This window comes from Lagopus muta, chromosome 7, assembly GCF_023343835.1.
Source record: "Lagopus muta isolate bLagMut1 chromosome 7, bLagMut1 primary, whole genome shotgun sequence".
In the NCBI taxonomy this organism is placed as follows: domain Eukaryota; kingdom Metazoa; phylum Chordata; class Aves; order Galliformes; family Phasianidae; genus Lagopus; species Lagopus muta.
In genome coordinates this window covers 19,582,776-19,600,513 of record NC_064439.1, presented here as the reverse complement: position 1 = coordinate 19,600,513, position 17,738 = coordinate 19,582,776, and the positions used below count along the sequence as shown (strand labels likewise).

At 38.0% G+C, this 17,738-nt stretch overlaps 1 protein-coding gene across 4 annotated transcripts in view; it reads left to right on the top strand.

The window, feature by feature from the left end:
• The window catches only part of LOC125695676 (macrophage mannose receptor 1-like), a 61,942-nt gene that overhangs the window by 11,760 nt on the left and 32,444 nt on the right, over nt 1-17,738 (top strand). Inside the window, exons 2-7 of one of the 4 annotated variants that reach the window (XM_048950451.1) lie at nt 1,097-2,107; nt 6,510-6,624; nt 8,046-8,219; nt 12,572-12,736; nt 14,768-14,881; nt 16,046-16,192. In XM_048950451.1, the coding sequence (XP_048806408.1) occupies nt 6,606-6,624; nt 8,046-8,219; nt 12,572-12,736; nt 14,768-14,881; nt 16,046-16,192 (619 nt within the window). In that variant the 5' untranslated portion in view covers nt 1,097-2,107; nt 6,510-6,605. Of the gene's footprint in view, nt 1-1,096; nt 2,108-6,509; nt 6,912-8,045; nt 8,220-12,571; nt 12,737-14,767; nt 14,882-16,045; nt 16,193-17,738 lie in introns of those variants that run through there. The other 3 variants (XM_048950449.1, XM_048950450.1, XM_048950452.1) reach the window with 3 other exon arrangements.

The following is a 17,738-nucleotide window of genomic DNA, read 5'->3' as shown; positions in this document are numbered from 1 at the left end:
GGGTTGGTCTCTTCTCACTGGTGACAGGATGAGGGGAAATGGCCTTAAGTTGAACCAGGGTAAGTTTAGGTTGGATATCAGGAAAAACTTCTTTACAGAAAGGGTGTTAAACACTGAAATAATCTCCCCTGGGAGGTGGTAGAGTCACCATCCCTGGATGTGTTTAAAAACCTTTTGGATGTGGTGCTGAGGACATGATTTAGTGGAGGGTTGTTAGTTAGGGTAGTATGGTCAGGTTGTGGTTGGGCTTGATGATTTTGAGGTTTTCTCCAAACTGAGCAATTCTATGATTTTTTTGGCCAAGAGAATACCAAGGATTCCCCAAAGTGTGGGTTGTGGTCTAACAGATACCATTATTCTATCAGGAAAGCAATATTTGCTCTCCATCTTGTGACTTGTTCCTTCTGGCACTATACGCTTTTCTTGGGTTCCAGTTATTGCTGTTATTAAAATAAGCTTGTAAACAGATCTTAAGGCGACTTAAAATATTTTTTTTCCCCTCTAAAAGCATTTTTCAAATGTACTTTGAATGCCTGGATGTTGCTAAGGTGGCAATGTTAGAACACGGGGCAATTCTTCATTTTCAAGTTGTACTATGATTATTTGAGTTAGCTGTATCTCCTCAGTGGAAGTACTTGGGTCTTTCATTAGTTCAGCATAAGGTCGTTCTAGGCAGTTAGAGAATAATAAATAGATGCCATCTACTGCAGCAAGAGAATTTGTATCAGTTGCAGGTTGAAGTTTCCCAGGTGAGAATCCACTGACATAATGACACAGAACTCTGCTTTCCACCTCCTGTTTTTGGGCCACGCTCTGCATGACCTTTATGTGTATCCACAGATGTCACAAGAAATTGTGAAAAGCATCCTCTTTCACTCCCTGTGAGTTGTCCACAGAAGAGTTCAGCATGGCTGAGTTGGCTGGCTGGCATCCTTACTTATGTTACTGAGAGCCTTGCTGTGGAGTTCAAATAAGCTTGGATTTCTTCTCCATTGTTTCTTCTTCTGTAATGACACTGTAAAAGTATTTTACTCACTCTGACCTGTCTCCTTGCATAATAAGCTCACATGGGTGCTTGCTCTGTTTTTCCACTCAGAAGCTTCAAGGAGGCTTTTGAAATTTTCTTGTATGTACCAGAAGTTTCCAAATGCCTGGCGGTACGAGAATGACAGCAGAGGACACATCACGTACGTGGGTAAGCTCAGTGCTTCTGAAATCCATCAGGCTGCATCTGCGGTGTTACTGTACTCAGTAAACTTTACAAAAGCCTCTGTATATACAACAGCAGTAAGATTGATGCTCTCCATCCACCTGTGACCCGTCAGCCCGCGTTCCAACTTCAGGCTCTAAGCAATGCCGTGTTGCTCCCCCCAAAACGCGAGGCATTTGCTGAGGTCCCCCCGGGCTGCGAGACCTCCACGCCGGCTGTGCTTTGAAGGCACCGCTTCAGAACGATACTTAAATTGGCACATCTTAGCGGAAAGCCGGTACACTCGTCTGGGGAAGCGATGCTTTCTCTGCTCCCTTCCTTCCCCGCCGGGACCTTCCACCTGCTCCTGGGGGGAGGAGCGACGGGGCACGGCCCAAAGCCTGGTTTCCTATTAGTAGGTCTCCCCTCGTCCCGCAGCGCGGAGGAGCGGGGCTGTGGCGGTGCGGGCGGAGCGCTGTCCCGTGCGGGCAGTTCGGAGCCTGCCGGCCTTCCCCGCCCTCTGCAGGGCTCGTGTTTTTGGAAAAGCGAGCGCCGATCCACGTGCGACGCTGACAGGGTCGCAAAGGGGATAAAAAAAGAACAGCGGAAAACAGCCCGGCGCGCCTCTCAGCTATCACCACGTTATCACCTGCGTGTGCCTGGAAGGAGGCTCTTCCCTCCGCCGAGGAAAATCAGCTTAGGAAAGCAAAGTTTGAACAGCGAATTCCTGTTATTTCTAAGCACCCCATGTGACAGGATATTTCCTTATCGTTTTGAGCCCAGAGCTTTCCCCCGATCCACCGGCCCTTCACAAGTGCGGCGGAGCTGCCCGGCGGGCTCCTGTCCTTACAGCGGCGATGGCTCCCGCCCCGCTCCTGCTGCTCCTCGCCTTTCTCCCCGGCGCTTTTCCGCTGCTGGGTAAGTGCCCGCAGGGACTGTGCACGGCACGCCGGGAAGACAGCGGGGTCTCCGAGCCCCGGCTGACCTGAGGCGGTGTGTGCGTTTGTGTGTGTGTGTGTGTGTGTGTGTGTGTGTGCAAGCGTGGAGGGGGCAAGCCGGCACGCAGGTGGAGAGGAGCCCCAGGGTCGGGGGGCAGCCCGCAGCCACGTTACCCTGAGGGCAGCCTGCGCTCCTGCAGCGCCCTGCCCCAGCTGAGCTGATGCATGGCTGAAGTTGCCCCATGCGGGGGCCCTTTGGGTTTTGGCATCCTAGGGTGCTCCAAACCAGTCTGTCCTGGGAATGTTAGCATTGTCATAGGGTCTATGGTTGAAAGCTGGAGCTTGCACGTGACAATTGCTCTGATTTCTAGCGCACTGTTTTCATACAGAAAAAGTTTTGCATCTGCCATTCCTCAGCATCCTCCGTAGTCAAGGTTGAGGTTTACTGGAGCACAGTTTCGTAACACCAGCTTGTAACCCTTCTTGTTCTGTATAGTTAGCTACAGTCATTGCAGGCTGTCTGCTAAGAGAAGTCATCCTGCTGGCTGCCTCCTTGCTTCCCCTCTCCCTTCCTTTAGCTTTTGGTGTGCTGCTGGGGTATTCTGCGTTGGCCTTTGATGCTGTTAGTGTTTCTCTGACTTCATGAGCCACTTTCTGATCTCCACTCATGTAATCTATGATAGCTTGCGTGTACTACAAAGTCCAAAGTTGTTTTTGCATACTGGAACTCCTAAAATGTAATCTCTACAAAAGATACTTGTCACAATCTTTCTGTGGCTGGCAATAGGCAAATCATTAGCATGATGGGTAAAGAAAAATAAAAACTAGTGAGAAAAAATCTATCAAGATTTGCTTGGGACAGCTAAAGGGAAAGATGCTACATGTCTCTGGATTGGTTATTGTTTTGGTTTAACGTTGACAAATACCTAAGTACTGCATTGCTGCTCTCTTGTCCCAGTCCTCAGGGGAACTGGGTGTGGGGATATCTGGCCAACTTCTAGAGCAGCCTCCTCCTGAAGCTTTTACTGCTAAGCATGATCTCATCTGCTATGGAATATTCCTTTGGTCAGTTCAGGTTCACTGTCCTGGCTGTGCCCCCTTCCCATCCAAGTGCCTATCCCCAGCCACCTGACCTTTGGGGGCTCAGGCTGTTAACACAGCCTTGATGCTGCACAACCACTGCTCAGCAGCTGCTTAAACATTAGTGCAATATCAGCACCATTCTAGCTACAGTTGCAAAGCACAACGCTGTATGGGCTGCTGTGGAGAAAGTTAACTCCAGACCTGTCAGACCCAGTACAGTTGTAGTAGTTGGTTCCTATGCCTGGCAGCTTCCTATGAGTTCTAAAGGACCTCCTTCCAGAAGTAAATTTTGAAACTTTCATTACGGGTTACTCCCTTAAAAACTGTACTGGGACTGTGTTACTTGAGGTGATGCTGTGGAGGACCTTCCTATGTACCTCCTGTAGCTGATCTGTAGTGAAGAATGGGAGTTCTAAAGCAAATATTTCTACTAAATAGTGATAGAACACATGGTTATGTCACTGAAATCTGGGAATAAGGCTTACCAACATAAATGACATGTTAGAAAGCTGACATTACTTTATTGCAGTACTCATTGCATGGGGGAAATCTCTCCTCCTAGCATGCACATGTAGGAGCTAAAGTGCACACGCACACACACTCACGCTTAGCATGTGAATATTCATACGTTTTCTGCAAAGTGCCTGCTTATTCTGAGAATTGCTGTACACGTTAAAACCCAATGCTATGCATGCACTATGTATTATGGAGTTCTTTTAACGGATCTTTGGTGGTGGTTGGGTTCCACTGGGAGGTGCTATCTGGCCAAAAGTTCATATGCTTTGTAGGCTTGGTCCCTTATTTGCTCAAGGTATTATTTATAGAAATTGGCTGCTGACTAAGTTTGTAATTATTGTTTTGACCTTATGGTAGCTAACGCTATCAACCCTTGTGGAGTACAGTGTACTTCTTCACTTGTGAATGTTGAGACTCTGCTTCTAGATTCCAAGTGTCCTGCTCATGTAGGAAAAGCAACCTTCCCTTGGTAAGATGTTAGTTTGCTTAAGACTCTGAATTAGTTGCTGGTTATCAATTACGTAAATGAATAATTTTGCTCAGCTCATTTGACAGATGCAGCTCAATCTGTTAGCAAGAAGCGATATCAAGTGGTTAGAGAAGTGTTGGCAGGGTATAATGATTGCACAGATACCTGACTTTTTAAATATTCTTCTAGTCTCTCTAATATCTCCCTTACATCTCACAAAGGAAGTGTTATATGGGAATCTATATTGGTGTTCAAATAGACACAGAAGTATAGCTGTAAACTGGAGCAGCCTAGGCCCATGGTACAAGTCATCTGCATAGTGATGGATATAACAGGAGTGACTATAAGTGAAAGGGAATTCTGCAGTCTCGGTCACAGTTGCTCCTGTGTCCTTTTGCCTCGTTCTTCCCTCCTGTTTGGGTGCCAACTTATTTTCAATACCTACTTGTATAAGCTGCTGCATTGTGTTTCCACGCTGCTAATGCCTTGTAAAGGTACAGTCAAAATGTAGAGGACCGAAGATTTACTTTTCATCCCCTAGCCTCATCTCTTTATTCAACTTTCTGGCATTGTCTCTGCAAACAAAACCTCCACTCTGCTTTTGGCTTGGCTGAGCAGCCCAGACTTTTGACCTGGGACTATGTTTTTCACGTGTCCTCTCTTTACGCACCCTCTCTTTAAGACCGTAAGTTGCATAAAATATGTAATGTTGCATTAGGCCAGAAGTACAATTTTAGCAGTTTAAAAGATCAGGCGGTGTTTTTCACACTTGTGAAAAAGTCTGATGTTTTCTTTTAACCGGAAACTTTAAGTAAGATTTCAGGAAAAGGAGAGTTGCAAGCATTGCATGTATCGTTGTGCTAAACTCTGGTAGAAAAGCAGAATAAAAAGTTATCACCAGCAGCGACAATTATATATTTCCTTGTATTGTCTATGAGTAAAACTGATTGGCAAAAGGGAACAATTTGTGCCTCCAGTGCTCATCAGTTTTATATGCTTCCCTGTGAACTGGAAGCCAGAGGACAGGAGAAGGAAACTGACCCATGGGTGAGATAAGTTTAGGTCAGCTCTTTCTCTGAGGTAGAGGCTATTTGTTCCCAGCTTCTTCTGTAGTAATTTATGATCATTTCCATATCAGCAGAAAAGGGAAAATGTTTTGTGGTTAATCTGTTTTCCCCTTACGTATTTTTGCATTGTATAACTTGCTTACTTTGGTAATCTAATGCTAAAATAAATAGTGTTTTAATCAGCTTTAATCCCAGACTAACATAAATAAGTACTTATCTTCCCTTGCTTGTAGCTCACTTAAAATACATTTTTAAGGCCTTGATCAACCTGTTAAATTATGAGATGCAACGTTAGAGAACTATTAATTTATCATCCTAAAACGTATCTCAAGAGGACCAAAGAAGAAGGAAAAATTCTCAGTTCATGTTTACCATGCAGTAGATCCAGGTCATATAAGAAGTGCTAGGAACTTCTTTAGTGATTGCAAGTTTGAAACAAAATGGATAAATGCATGTTGTTAAGTACATTGTACTAAGAAGGAGAAATAACTTTGGGAGCTATAAACAGTCTCATAAATTTTCCTTGGTCACTAAGAGGCACTAAGAGTTGACGGCAAATCTCACTGTTGTCAGTATTTCATTCTTAGTGGAAAAATGTAAGAAAGGAGGAAATCACCAATGAATGCAGCTGAGAGAAAAATGATGATGCTATTGTAACCCTGCAAGTAGTTTGTGTGTAAAGGTAAATTAGGAGGAAAAAAAAAAAAAAATATTTCCCATTCTGTAAGACTTCAGGGATTTCAGCAGAACTAATGAAAGCAGATCTGTCCATTATGGAGAAACAGAGCCTGAAGAACTTACTCTGTAGACCTCACAACGGGAGTCAGGATCAAGGAAGCAGAGCTACTGGAGCGCTCAGCCTCCAGCCCTGCAGCACATGGTGTGCATGCTCCCCGTTCTCCCTGACTCCCATGGGTGCAATTTGGAACAGAACTACGATTGGGCCTTTTTTCCTCAGTTTATTCTATGTTTTAAAGCTGCATGAGGCACTAGATCTGTTTCTACTGCCTTGCTGTTTTTAGTGTAGATTCTTCCTTTGATGCAAAATAGTTTAAATGTCCTGAAATCTGAACTAGTTGTATTCTACAGTCACTTTAACAGCTGTAGACCATGGGAGGATCCCGTCCTCTTTTGCTGAACAGATGATGAGATTTCAACCCCAAGAGTAGCATCTAGTCTCGTATTTCATTTAGATAGTAAGTAAGATTATTTCAAGCCAAGTGATTCCATTGTTTTTTGTCTTGCAGATACTAGCATCTTTTTAATATATAATGAAGAACACAAGCGCTGTGTATTGGCTCAGAGTTCTAATTCAGTGACTACTGCTCCTTGTGTTCAAGAAAATGAGTCTCAAAAATTCAGGTGGGTTTCAGATCACCAGCTTATGAGCATAGCGTTCAAATTGTGCTTGGGAGTACCTTCGAAGAAAGACTGGGTTCCGATCACTCTGTATCCTTGTGACAAGGCTAGCGAACTTCAGCGATGGGAATGCAGAAATGAGACTCTCTTTGCAATCCAAGGGGAAGATTTGTTTTTCAACTATGGAAACAGACAGGAAAGGAATATTATGCTTTACAAGGGATCTGGTTTATGGAGTAGGTGGAAAGTCTACGGAACTAAAGACGATCTGTGTTCTCGAGGCTATGAAGGTAAAGTTCTATAAATTAATTTATGTATTTTGAACTGGCTGCTGTGTGTATCTAATTGCAATACAGGAGATATGTAGGAGAATTACCTTAGTCTTGTTGGTGATCAGCGAGTGTGGGCTTTGATAAAACCTTTAGTACTTGAGTGTGTTTTATGTTTCTGTGGGGTTCATTTTGCTTTTTTGTCAGAGGTATGTTCATTAATAATTAGATAATTAACCATGCAAGGCAGAGGACAGTGATTCATTTGGAAGGAAAGTCTTTGGTTGTTCAGAACATGCATACAATTATTATGCAACAGTTAATGATATTTTTGATTTTTTACATATGTACAGAAAGACAAAGAGTGTTCTGTTGATTATGTTCACCTCTTCTCTGCCACTCCATCCCTAGGGAGAAAATATGATTTTTTTCATTAAGGATTCAGTTAACTCTTGATATCTTCAGCTGCAGTATATTGATGGTGCATTTCTAGATGTTTGACATTCCTCTGAGAGCTGGTGCTGAAGTGTTAAATAAGTAAATTAGATATTTTAAACAGTTAAATTTGAAAATGCACGTATATACACACAGATATGATGGCATTTTGGCAGAGAAAGGGAATGATCCATTTTCTAGGGTTTATACAAAGAATAACTACAGTATTATGGCTCTGGATCAAAGGCTTTTATTTGAATATAGCATAAAGAAGATACTCTCTGGTGTAGCTTTCAGGTTTATACCTACATGACATAGTGTTTAAAATGATCAGAATTGAGTTATCAACAGAAGAATCAGTGATTGTGTGGGCCTGAAAAGCAAATTGCTTCATTTAATGGATTTTGTACTTTTGATTGCTGTGCATGTAAAATTTAGCATGGGAATACATTTGTCTTGGCTCAGTCAGTTCTGGTCAGTAGTCTCCTTTTCTGGCCAGTGGTCTGCTTTAAGTGATGAAAATTGGTCTAGTTGTGGCAATGGGTAACAGATAACACCTACAGACTGAAAATTATCAGCATTCCATTTATAATGCATATTGTATACTAAGCTAGCAAACTGTCTTTACTCCAATATGAACATAAAACTGGATTGATGTATATCCCATGCAAATTACCACTTACACATTTTTTTTTTTTTTAAACTGTCATATCTCCTTAGATACCTACACAGTGAGAGGAAATGCTGAGGGAGCACCTTGTGTATTCCCTTTTAAATTTGGTAATAAGTGGTATGCTGACTGCACAGATGCTGGCAGAGCAGATGGCTGGTTCTGGTGTGGAACCACTGCAGACTATGATGTTGACAGGAGATATGGATTTTGCCCACTGAAAAGTAAGTTTCATGTATTGAAGATTCTATTTTGCTCTTTTATTCAGCTGCCTGGGAATGCTGCTGTCCTTTTCATGTGCTCTACAAAACGTAATTCAGAACTGTATTTTTCTGTCTCTGCACTGCTAGCTATCCCTTTAGGAACTAGTTACATATGTGAAAATAGGGCTCAGCATAAAAAAAAAAAAATAAATAAATAAAATAAAAAAAAAAAAAAAAAAAGAAACTTGACTAAATCCAGGTGAAAGTGTGTGAATTGTACACTGGAATGTGTAATTAGAGCATTTACTCAAACAGAAAGTTAATTTGATGTAAGGATGTTACATTAGTATATCCTGTAGGCTGCATAGACATTTGTGCTGCAGAAGTGGGAACTAGAATATAACTGAAATGAAAATTAAGACTACTTCAGAAATGAATTGCATTTGAATATAAAAGAGCTTATGTGGTATTTCCTTAATGTATATACTACATAGCTGACTGTTCTGCAGTAGAATAATTAAAAACAGTGAGAAGCATTTAAATTATTAATTCCCTGGTTTAAGTGCCACTAGAATTTGAGCTGTAGTATTATGTAATACAGAACTTCACGTAGAAACGTTGATATTCCTTTAAGTGAATTTGAAGACATGTTGAAATTATGTTTAATTTGAATAAATTTTCTCTTCTGTAAAATATGTACTAAGGACTTTGTCTGCAAACTGCTGCTTTTTCTGTCATGATGGGAGAGGGGGAATTTTTCCTTCCCTTCTTTATTATTGTGTTTTGTCGTAAAGCTCCAACTGACTTCAGTTAAGAACAAAAGAAAAAAATGCCTTTCCTCTTTCCTTTGATGTGAAGAAAACGGAGTCCATTGATCTTAGCTGATTTGATGAAGTTTTATTGTATGAAGTACAATTTCCATGAGTGTTGCGTTCATTATTTCAGAGAAATAAAAATTGCAAGTATTTTCCTCTGCCAGTATTATTTTCAAGATATTAAAAACATATTGGCAGTGTTAATTCCATGAATACAGCACATGCAAGTCCAGCATATGTTTGTTACCTGTCTAGCATTCTTAGAGGAAAGATAATAGGAGGTGTCATTAAAAAATTGTTTAGTTCTTTGACATAATTCAAGGAAATCCATTCAGATTGTTTTTGGAAAAAGCTGCTTTATGCTGATTGCCTGCATGCTTCCTTCCTGATTCTTCAGTACTGGCTATAAAATATTCACATTTAGGTCGTACGCTTTAAAGAGAGACAGGCAGGAGTAGGAAAGTTTTAGCCCTGCAATAGAGAACTGCGCTGTACTACAAAATGAGAAGTTATTAAACTTCAAAAGCACTTTTTAAACATATAACATTGAAGTTTTTGTATGTTAAAGATTATTAAATAGGATGTCAGAAGTGTGCTTTTTTTTTTTTTTTTTTTTTAAAAAAAAAACTATCTGGGGGGTCAGAGGTGCTGATAAAAAGTAGGCGATGCAGACTATTGCAACTCTTTCTTCTAGAGCTCAGACAAACACTGGAATTCAGATTGAGTCCATCACTTTAAACAAAACTAACTCTAGTGTCCAGAATGAGAGGGTCTAAGATCGTACTAAAAGCAATTGTACCCAAAAGAAATGTGGAAATCTGACTGATAGAGTGAGTTTGAGCCTTTCAGATGGTGCTTCAAAAAAGATGCTGGTACAGTGACAATGAAACTTAAATCTCAACAGAGGAAACTGAGAATTGTTCCTGCTACTTCAGACAATTTTTAATATCCTAGGAAATACTGATTCTTTACTGGGTACGCTATGTCTTTTTGAGCTACGTGTTCCATTGCTGTGTTAAAGCTTGTGTTGAGGAAGGTTGCACAAGGTAATTTTACCAGGAACACGAGTCATGAGATGTACATGCAGCTGTATTCAGTAGGCAAAAGTCCACTGAGGTCCCTTTCATGACAGTTGAAAAGGATGGAATTTTTCTGAAAAATTTTGAAAGACTTGTAAGTAATGCAAAAAACTTGCAGCTGCCTAAGAAGGAAATAAATAAAGAGTGCAGGGAATAAGGAAGCGTTTAAATAATTTTAACCTTGAATATTAATCTAACTGGGCAAGTCTGCATTTGTGCATTCATTCAAAAATATTGACTTTATTTTGTTTTATGACAGGCCTTTTCCTCACACTGGTGTTTTGAGATGTTTTGAAGGATTTTCCATCATGGTTTTACGTCTAGTTCAGAATGCCTTGTGAATTGCTCAGCTGAGTTACAAAGAGTCATTGGTCTTGTTTTTTTTCTGATTTAGCTGGAACTCATAACTTGATTTCAGACCTCACAAATTCATTTAAGAAAAAGAAAGAGAGAAGCATTGAAGAAAAATATACCTACGTGAAGATAAGCATGTGAAAGAAATTTAGTATTTTTTAGATTTTCTTTTTTACTGTTGACAACACCTAGTTTTATGCCTTTGTATATAATACTGTAAAATAATATAAATTATTAAGTATATTCCTTCCTGACTGTATGGTCAGGGAGGAAGAGATAGCAGTTGTATTATAGGGTATCTAACAAGAATTATATTCAGTTCTCATTTACTAAGATTCTATTCTTTTAGTTTCGAAGAATATTGGACTGAGATTCCAACTTGTTCTGGATGGATAATACAGCAAACAAGAACACTTCTATGGTTACTGCTAGTCAAGGCCAAATTTCAGCTTGCAGTTTTGAAATTAAAATTTCTGAAGTCCATTACCAGTCTTTTCAGATTTAGTAGAAGTAGTACCAGTTTTAGTAGAAGTAGTACATATGGTAGTCCTGTTAACACTTGTTAAAATTGCAATTCTAATAGGTATTTCCACTGGTAGAACACTTTTTCTTGATAATAATTCTTAATAACAATAATTTTCACCAATTTCAGTGTAATACAAAATTACGTACTGAATTAGCCTATGTAAAGTTGAGTTTTTTCCAGTTATGCACTCAGGTCAGGTTTTGTTTCACATGAATGAAGTTTAGATGCTAAAATATATCATTTCAGAAAAGTGAATCCTCTTTGGGTTTCTCTGGGGTTATTAAGATTTAAACAATACCATATAGATTTTACCAAATCCTGCTCTCTTAAGGTGTTTAATTGCCTGGAACTCAAATATTTGAAAAACTAAGAATTGGAAGAGTAAGAAATGAACTTCATTTTTATGAAAAACCAAAGTTCTACAGAACAGCTTCATATGCAACTGTAAATTAGTGACAGGGAGAGGAAGGTTGAATGCTTTTTCTCTTCCTTTCTACTGATTGCACAGTATCTGCAAAATCCTTTCTACAAGGCCAGAGACAATCTTTACTGAATTATAGATTTTAATATTGCAGTCTCTCTTTTATCCCAGACGTGTGCTTGTGCACATGGTATTGTAGAACATAGCATAGTGAAGAAATTTTGGCTTCTGATGTTCATAAAATGCTTTGGGTAGAAGTTACTTTCTGAATAATGATAATGGAATTGAAGTTTCCGTATTTATTCAAAGGTCCATATTAGAGTATACTATGAATTTATTTTGTTGCCTAAGGCTAATTTGAAAAGAAGCACTTCATGTTGTCCATAAGCTATCAGATTTAATACAGGAAAAAGTGGAACTGGTTACTGACCTGCTGACATCTAATATGTACCACTCTTTGTCTTGAGTTTTGTTTATTGTACTGCTTTCCTCTTTTTTACACGCACAGATTTTCTGCGCTCTCTGAATTCAGAAAAGACCTCTTTCTTTCAAATTTTTTGCAGCTTGCAACTTAAAGAGCTGATACAGACTGATTTCAGGAATTTCAGGACATTTCCCCTTGTCAGCCGACATATAGTGACCTCTTCTTTATTTTGCTTTTGTCATGCAATTATACTCTCTGTATGGAGTGATATTTGGCTCACTGTTTGGGGCTTCAATTTTTCAGTCCAATGGGTCTGATTATCTTTATTTTAGTAAGATGATCTAAAGCCACTTTACATAATACCCAAAATTGTAAAATAAATGAGGATTTCTTAGCTCAGAGAAACCATTTGTTTTATGGGCTTCAGTTAGCATGAGACAGTTAGACCTTAGTGTTTTTCTCCATGGTGACAAATCAGTTACTTTAGAGCAACTATAGCTGTTCATCTTCAATCTTAAACAGCAGCTTTATTGTCTTGGAGAAAATGTGGTATTGTTTTGTGATGTGTGTGTTGTCCAACATGGCTGTCATGGTTTGGCCTAGGCCTGGATTTACTAATGCATTAAAGGACTCCTTTTATACCTGTTCTTTTTTGCAGCGCGTAGCTGTGTGTATTTTTGCTCAGTGATTTATTCTATGTTGTATCTGTCTCAGTCTTTGTGATCAGTTGCAACATTTCTTTTTCTCTTGGCAGTTAATAGTATTGATTCGTTGTGGAATACAGATCCTCTAACAAATGTCCAATATCAGATAAACTCTGAGTCAGCACTGACGTGGCATCAGGCAAGGAAAAGCTGTCAACAACAGAAGGCTGAGTTATTAAGTATCACAGAGTTGCATGAACAAACATACCTAGCAGGTAGAGTAATATCATCCATCAGGGTTTTTTTTTAAAGTGAATTGTTTTAACTGTGACACTTACATAGCATGTTCTGTCTTGAAAGCTGGTATCTTCTTCAGTTCTTTTAATTCTGGATTTAGATTGTTATCTTGAATAATTCAGATGGAAACTTGAAAAGATAATGATGATTTTTCTCATGAATTAATATTGCTGGAAAATTACAGTGACATAAAAACCACAGCAATTAAGTAATTCAAGCAATAAGGAAAGAATTTTGGAATGTATGTAAATCCAAAGTAGTGCTCAAAGAAAAAATGCAAATGCAAAGATTGCATTCTTTTTATGCTGCATTTGCTGTGTGTACCAATCAGCATTTTTGCCAAATATTTTTAAAGCTGCTATATCATCTTTATATGCCAAAATATGAAAAGGGAAAAAAAAAGGAATTAATGAACTAGAGGACTTACAAATAGCTTAAATTCAGACTCCTATTTTTCCCCCAAAATCATTTCCAAACTTCCTTTCTGTGAAAATTCAATCCTGAATTCATGCTTGAAGACATTCATGTTCTACAGAGGCAGGCAGTCTTGTTTTCACTGTCTTCTGAGCCTGTGTACACATGTGAGGTAGTCCAATGTTACAGCTACTAGATAGATTAGAAAACATTTTGATATTTTTTTCTATGCTGTAAGCTGAATTTTTGTACTTCGTAAACTCAGAGGATGATTGATTAGTTGATAAATCTATTTTTGATATTGTATGTAATCTGTTCTGTGAAAACATTTGTTTCCAAATGTTAATGGCCAAAACACAAGTCTTCTTTACTGAGTGTGATTAAGTTAATCTTCAAATTAATGCTCAAGAGAGCATTGACATTTAGGAGCAAGTTGTTAGTAGACATGTTTTAATTACCAACTATAATATGTTGTTGCCAAAGTCAGTTTTTAATTCTACAGCTATTCTTGCAGAATTAGGTTTTCCTATCATGCTCAGATCTTGATTCTCATAAACCATCACTTGTTTGTGAAGCAGTACTGGAACACGTTAACCTGTTGATGCCAAATCAGACTCTTGCATTACATCCCAATCCTTTTCAGTACTTAACAAGCCCTGCCTGTAACTTGACTGTACTTTAAGTGTTACCCATAACCATATTGTCAAAAACAACTAAATACATGGAGTAAATTTGAATACTGGTATGATGCTATCAGTCAAAGCAGAAGTGCTTAATGTAAGTTGTGTGATGATTTCCTGTAAGCTATGCAGAAATACATCAATTCAGAAGCAATCAGCACTCATCCAGCTAAGCTTACAATTCTTAGACATAAAGCAGAGAGAAGCAATTGAGTCATAATTACTATAAAAAATCCCACAGAATTTGATAGGACCATGCATGGGCATGATATTATTTCTAAGTGCTTTTCAGACTTGGAACAGTAAGTTGGAACATGTTTTGGAATCCTGACTTGCTTTGGCTAAAGAAGTGAATTCAGATGAATTTCAAAATGTACCAGATGTGCTGTTAAAAAGATGACTTTTGGAATGATCATATTTAAATGTGGCATGATAAAATATAAACAGCTTACAATACTACTTTAAAATATTTAGTAAATTTGAAGCTCACATTTGTTAATTTTATTGGAAAAGAAAATATTTACATGACAGGAAAGGATTCATATTTGGTTTTAGAAAATTGATTGTTTATTTACTTCCCTTCTGTCAGCTATCAGTTTTATATTTTGTAATTCTGGGGAAAAAAATTGATTTGCTTTGTATTTATGATAATCTCCTTACAAAGAATGTATAGGTATTGTTGTTTCTCCATTCTAACACAATTCCTCACACCCAAAATTGTGAAAACTCTGGCAATAAAAGTAATGTGAGTGATGTGAAACCATATGAGCAGTTTAGCGCAGTCACCTCAATTTAAAATTTTTGAATCTTGTACAGGGAAAGAAGAGAACCAAAAGAAATTAAACTTTCAAGTTTCAAGAGAATGTTTGCTCTTGCTGTGCACTGCCAGTATCTTTCTTTGTCTCTGTTACCTAGGTTTGACTGGCAAGCTGAGTTCTGCTCTCTGGTTTGGCCTTAACAGCCTGAATTTCGACAGCGGATGGCAATGGGTTGGTGGTGCTCCATTTAGATACTTAAATTGGGTTCCAGGTAAGATTATGTTTTTTATAAGGGGTTAAATTCCTTTCATTTCTGGTTTGTTTTGGTTATTTGCTTAATGATTGGATTTTTATTTTTATTTTGGATTAACCAACCTTGGTGGTAATACATACAGAACTAAATATATTAGACTAGTCTACCCTGAAGCAAAACCAGCTGTTTCACACCTGTGGCTGCAATGCTGGACTCCAGTGCCAGTATTAAAAACATATTCTCCATGACATCTGTAGACAGCACTGAAGAGGTGCTTTTATTATTCAGTGTCTGTGTTAAGGTGACTTTTATCAGGACCCTTGTTTCCTTGCAGTAACTATTCAGGAAGTCTTTGGAGACTGATTTAAGTGGATGTCTGAAGTTATACAGTTTGAATACTCTTCATTTTCATTGAGCATGTCCCATGTATTTAATTTGCAGTAACTCTGTAAGTTACTCCATCATGTCACTCTGTAGTTCCTCTTTGGAGGTAAGCCCCAAACCAAATTTTAGGTGGACAAAACTTCTTTGTAAGCTTTGAAGAATGAGTTGAACCACTGTCTAACTTGCTCTCCAATGGTGAGAGCACACAAGGCAAACAGATGGGCTGAAATACAAGTTCCTGAGAGGATGTTTACAAGTCTGTCTGCCAAAAGCACAGGTGAGAAGCTGCATGTAGCAAAGGGTGGAGAAAGCCTGGCTGAGTTAGAGCCAAAGCAGCAAGGGAAGCTGTTTATGACTGCTAAAACTGCAGGCAGCTCTCATTTATCTTGTAAAGAATTATCTGAGTTTTGGAGTAACCAAAATGGGACTCCATTTGTTTTTCACTCTGCTGGTATCTATATAACCAATTTTACATGTGTGCTTTCTACTTCACAGTTAATTTTTGTCAGCATGTTTCTATCTCATCCCCATTTCCATGGATGTTGAAGACCTAACTGTTCTTTCCACCAGTAAATTTTAAGAGAGTTTGTGGAAGCTTTACATACTTCCATCTCACTAGTTCTAAACAAATAACAGGAACATTTGAATGTTTTATGTTCCATAAGGGAGCTAAGTTATCTGTTGCTAAAATATGGGGGTTGGGCATTTGAGAGAGCTAGCTGCCTACTGTGGAACTTTTTTGTCCATTAAAATCATTTTAACTTTTGTTCTTTTTTTTTTTTTTGTTATTTATCAAAGGCCATCCTTCTCCAGAACCTGGAAAAATCTGTGCAGCATTAAATCCTGCCAAAGTTGCCAAGTGGGAGAATTGGGAATGTAACCAGAAGCTCGGCTATATTTGTAAGCGAGGAAACGCTACTTTAGCATCTTTCATTGTTCCTACAGGTAGGCTTGGCAATAATCTCCTAATGAATTATTAATGGCCTAAAATTGAGAAAAGATAATGTCTGTGCAAAATGTGACTTGACCAAGATTCCTTGTAAAAGTGAACGTTGTGTACTTCCTCTTTATTCTGGTCTCCTTACTTCCTGCATAATATAGCTGAGTTCTCTTTCTGTAAGCAAACAAAACTTTCACATTTTGTATGTAGAATAAAAAGCTAAATAATTTAATGCTTAAAATATTGTGTAGTTATCTAAAAACCCATGTTCTCATTGAAACTAATCTATCTCTCTTGCTGTCATTTTTTGTTACTTATGAAATGGAGTAAGTTTAAGAGTGCAAATTAATAGTAAACTTAAAGAATTTTAAAAAATTATTATAGATTTAAAGATTTGTTTAAAAACTGTGTGTATGTAGTTAAGTATAGATTTATATTTTCTATATATCTAAACTATTTAGTTTAATTACAAAATTCTTTAGATTAAATACACGCAGACACTTTTTTAGAAGAAATATAATTTGGGCACTTAATGTACACAGGAAAGACACATCAGGGATAAGTTTTCATAGCTTTATTTAGATTTATTTCCTTATTTTATCTCTTTGTACTATAATTTACACTGTGACTTTTTCCTTTGTTTCAACACTCTTTCCTTCTGTTATACCTTGTTTCCAAGTTTATTCCTCTTTCTAGCTTGTACAGGTATCTCCCAAATTCACTGACATTATTTTGCACAGGATTTAGAAGCAGAAATCCAAATCACTGCCATATTTCCAGTCCATTTTTTAATATACATTATTGGAAGATCAGATGTCAAATGATGAGTTTCCAAAAAGTTTGACTTGAAAAATATGTTTTTTAATGTTATTTCTGCTGTTCTGCCAACATATAGCCAGCTCAGTAATATCAAAAAACATGAAACAGTGTCTTCTGTCTAACTTGTTTCTCTTTAAGAAAAATAAGAGCTAGTGTATTATTAACCAAATATTGAAATCAATGTTAATTAGATATACTTCAGTTTTGAAATTAAGTGTATTTATTGTTGGAGTTGGAAATGCCAATAGTGCTTATTTTATTTTTATTTATTTTCTGAATTAAAATGCAAATAACTGTTAATATTTCTATACTTCTGACAGCCAAAATCTATCTTTATTTAGGTTGAAGTAGATTGTTCATGGGCTGTTACTCAGCTTTTCATAAACATGTCTTTAAACACTGATGCTTGTAAATGAACCACTGATTCAGTGCTGCCTATTATCTTATTTAGTTTTACATTCAATCTTAATTTGGAACTAATGGCTATATTTCTTTCTTATACATCAGGGTTTTGATTTCCTGCCTCACCCCTCCCGTATTTGAAGTGAATAATTTACAGGAAGAACAGAAATGAGATGCAAGTTTTCAATTGTACAGAAATTGCTGAGTAAACGTGATGACAGATTAAACAGAGATTGGCAGTAATTCACATCATAAAATATTTTCCAAAGCGTCCTAAGGGAGGAAGTCATAAAAGGAATAAGCATGCAGTTGTGAAAGGTGTTAAGTGCC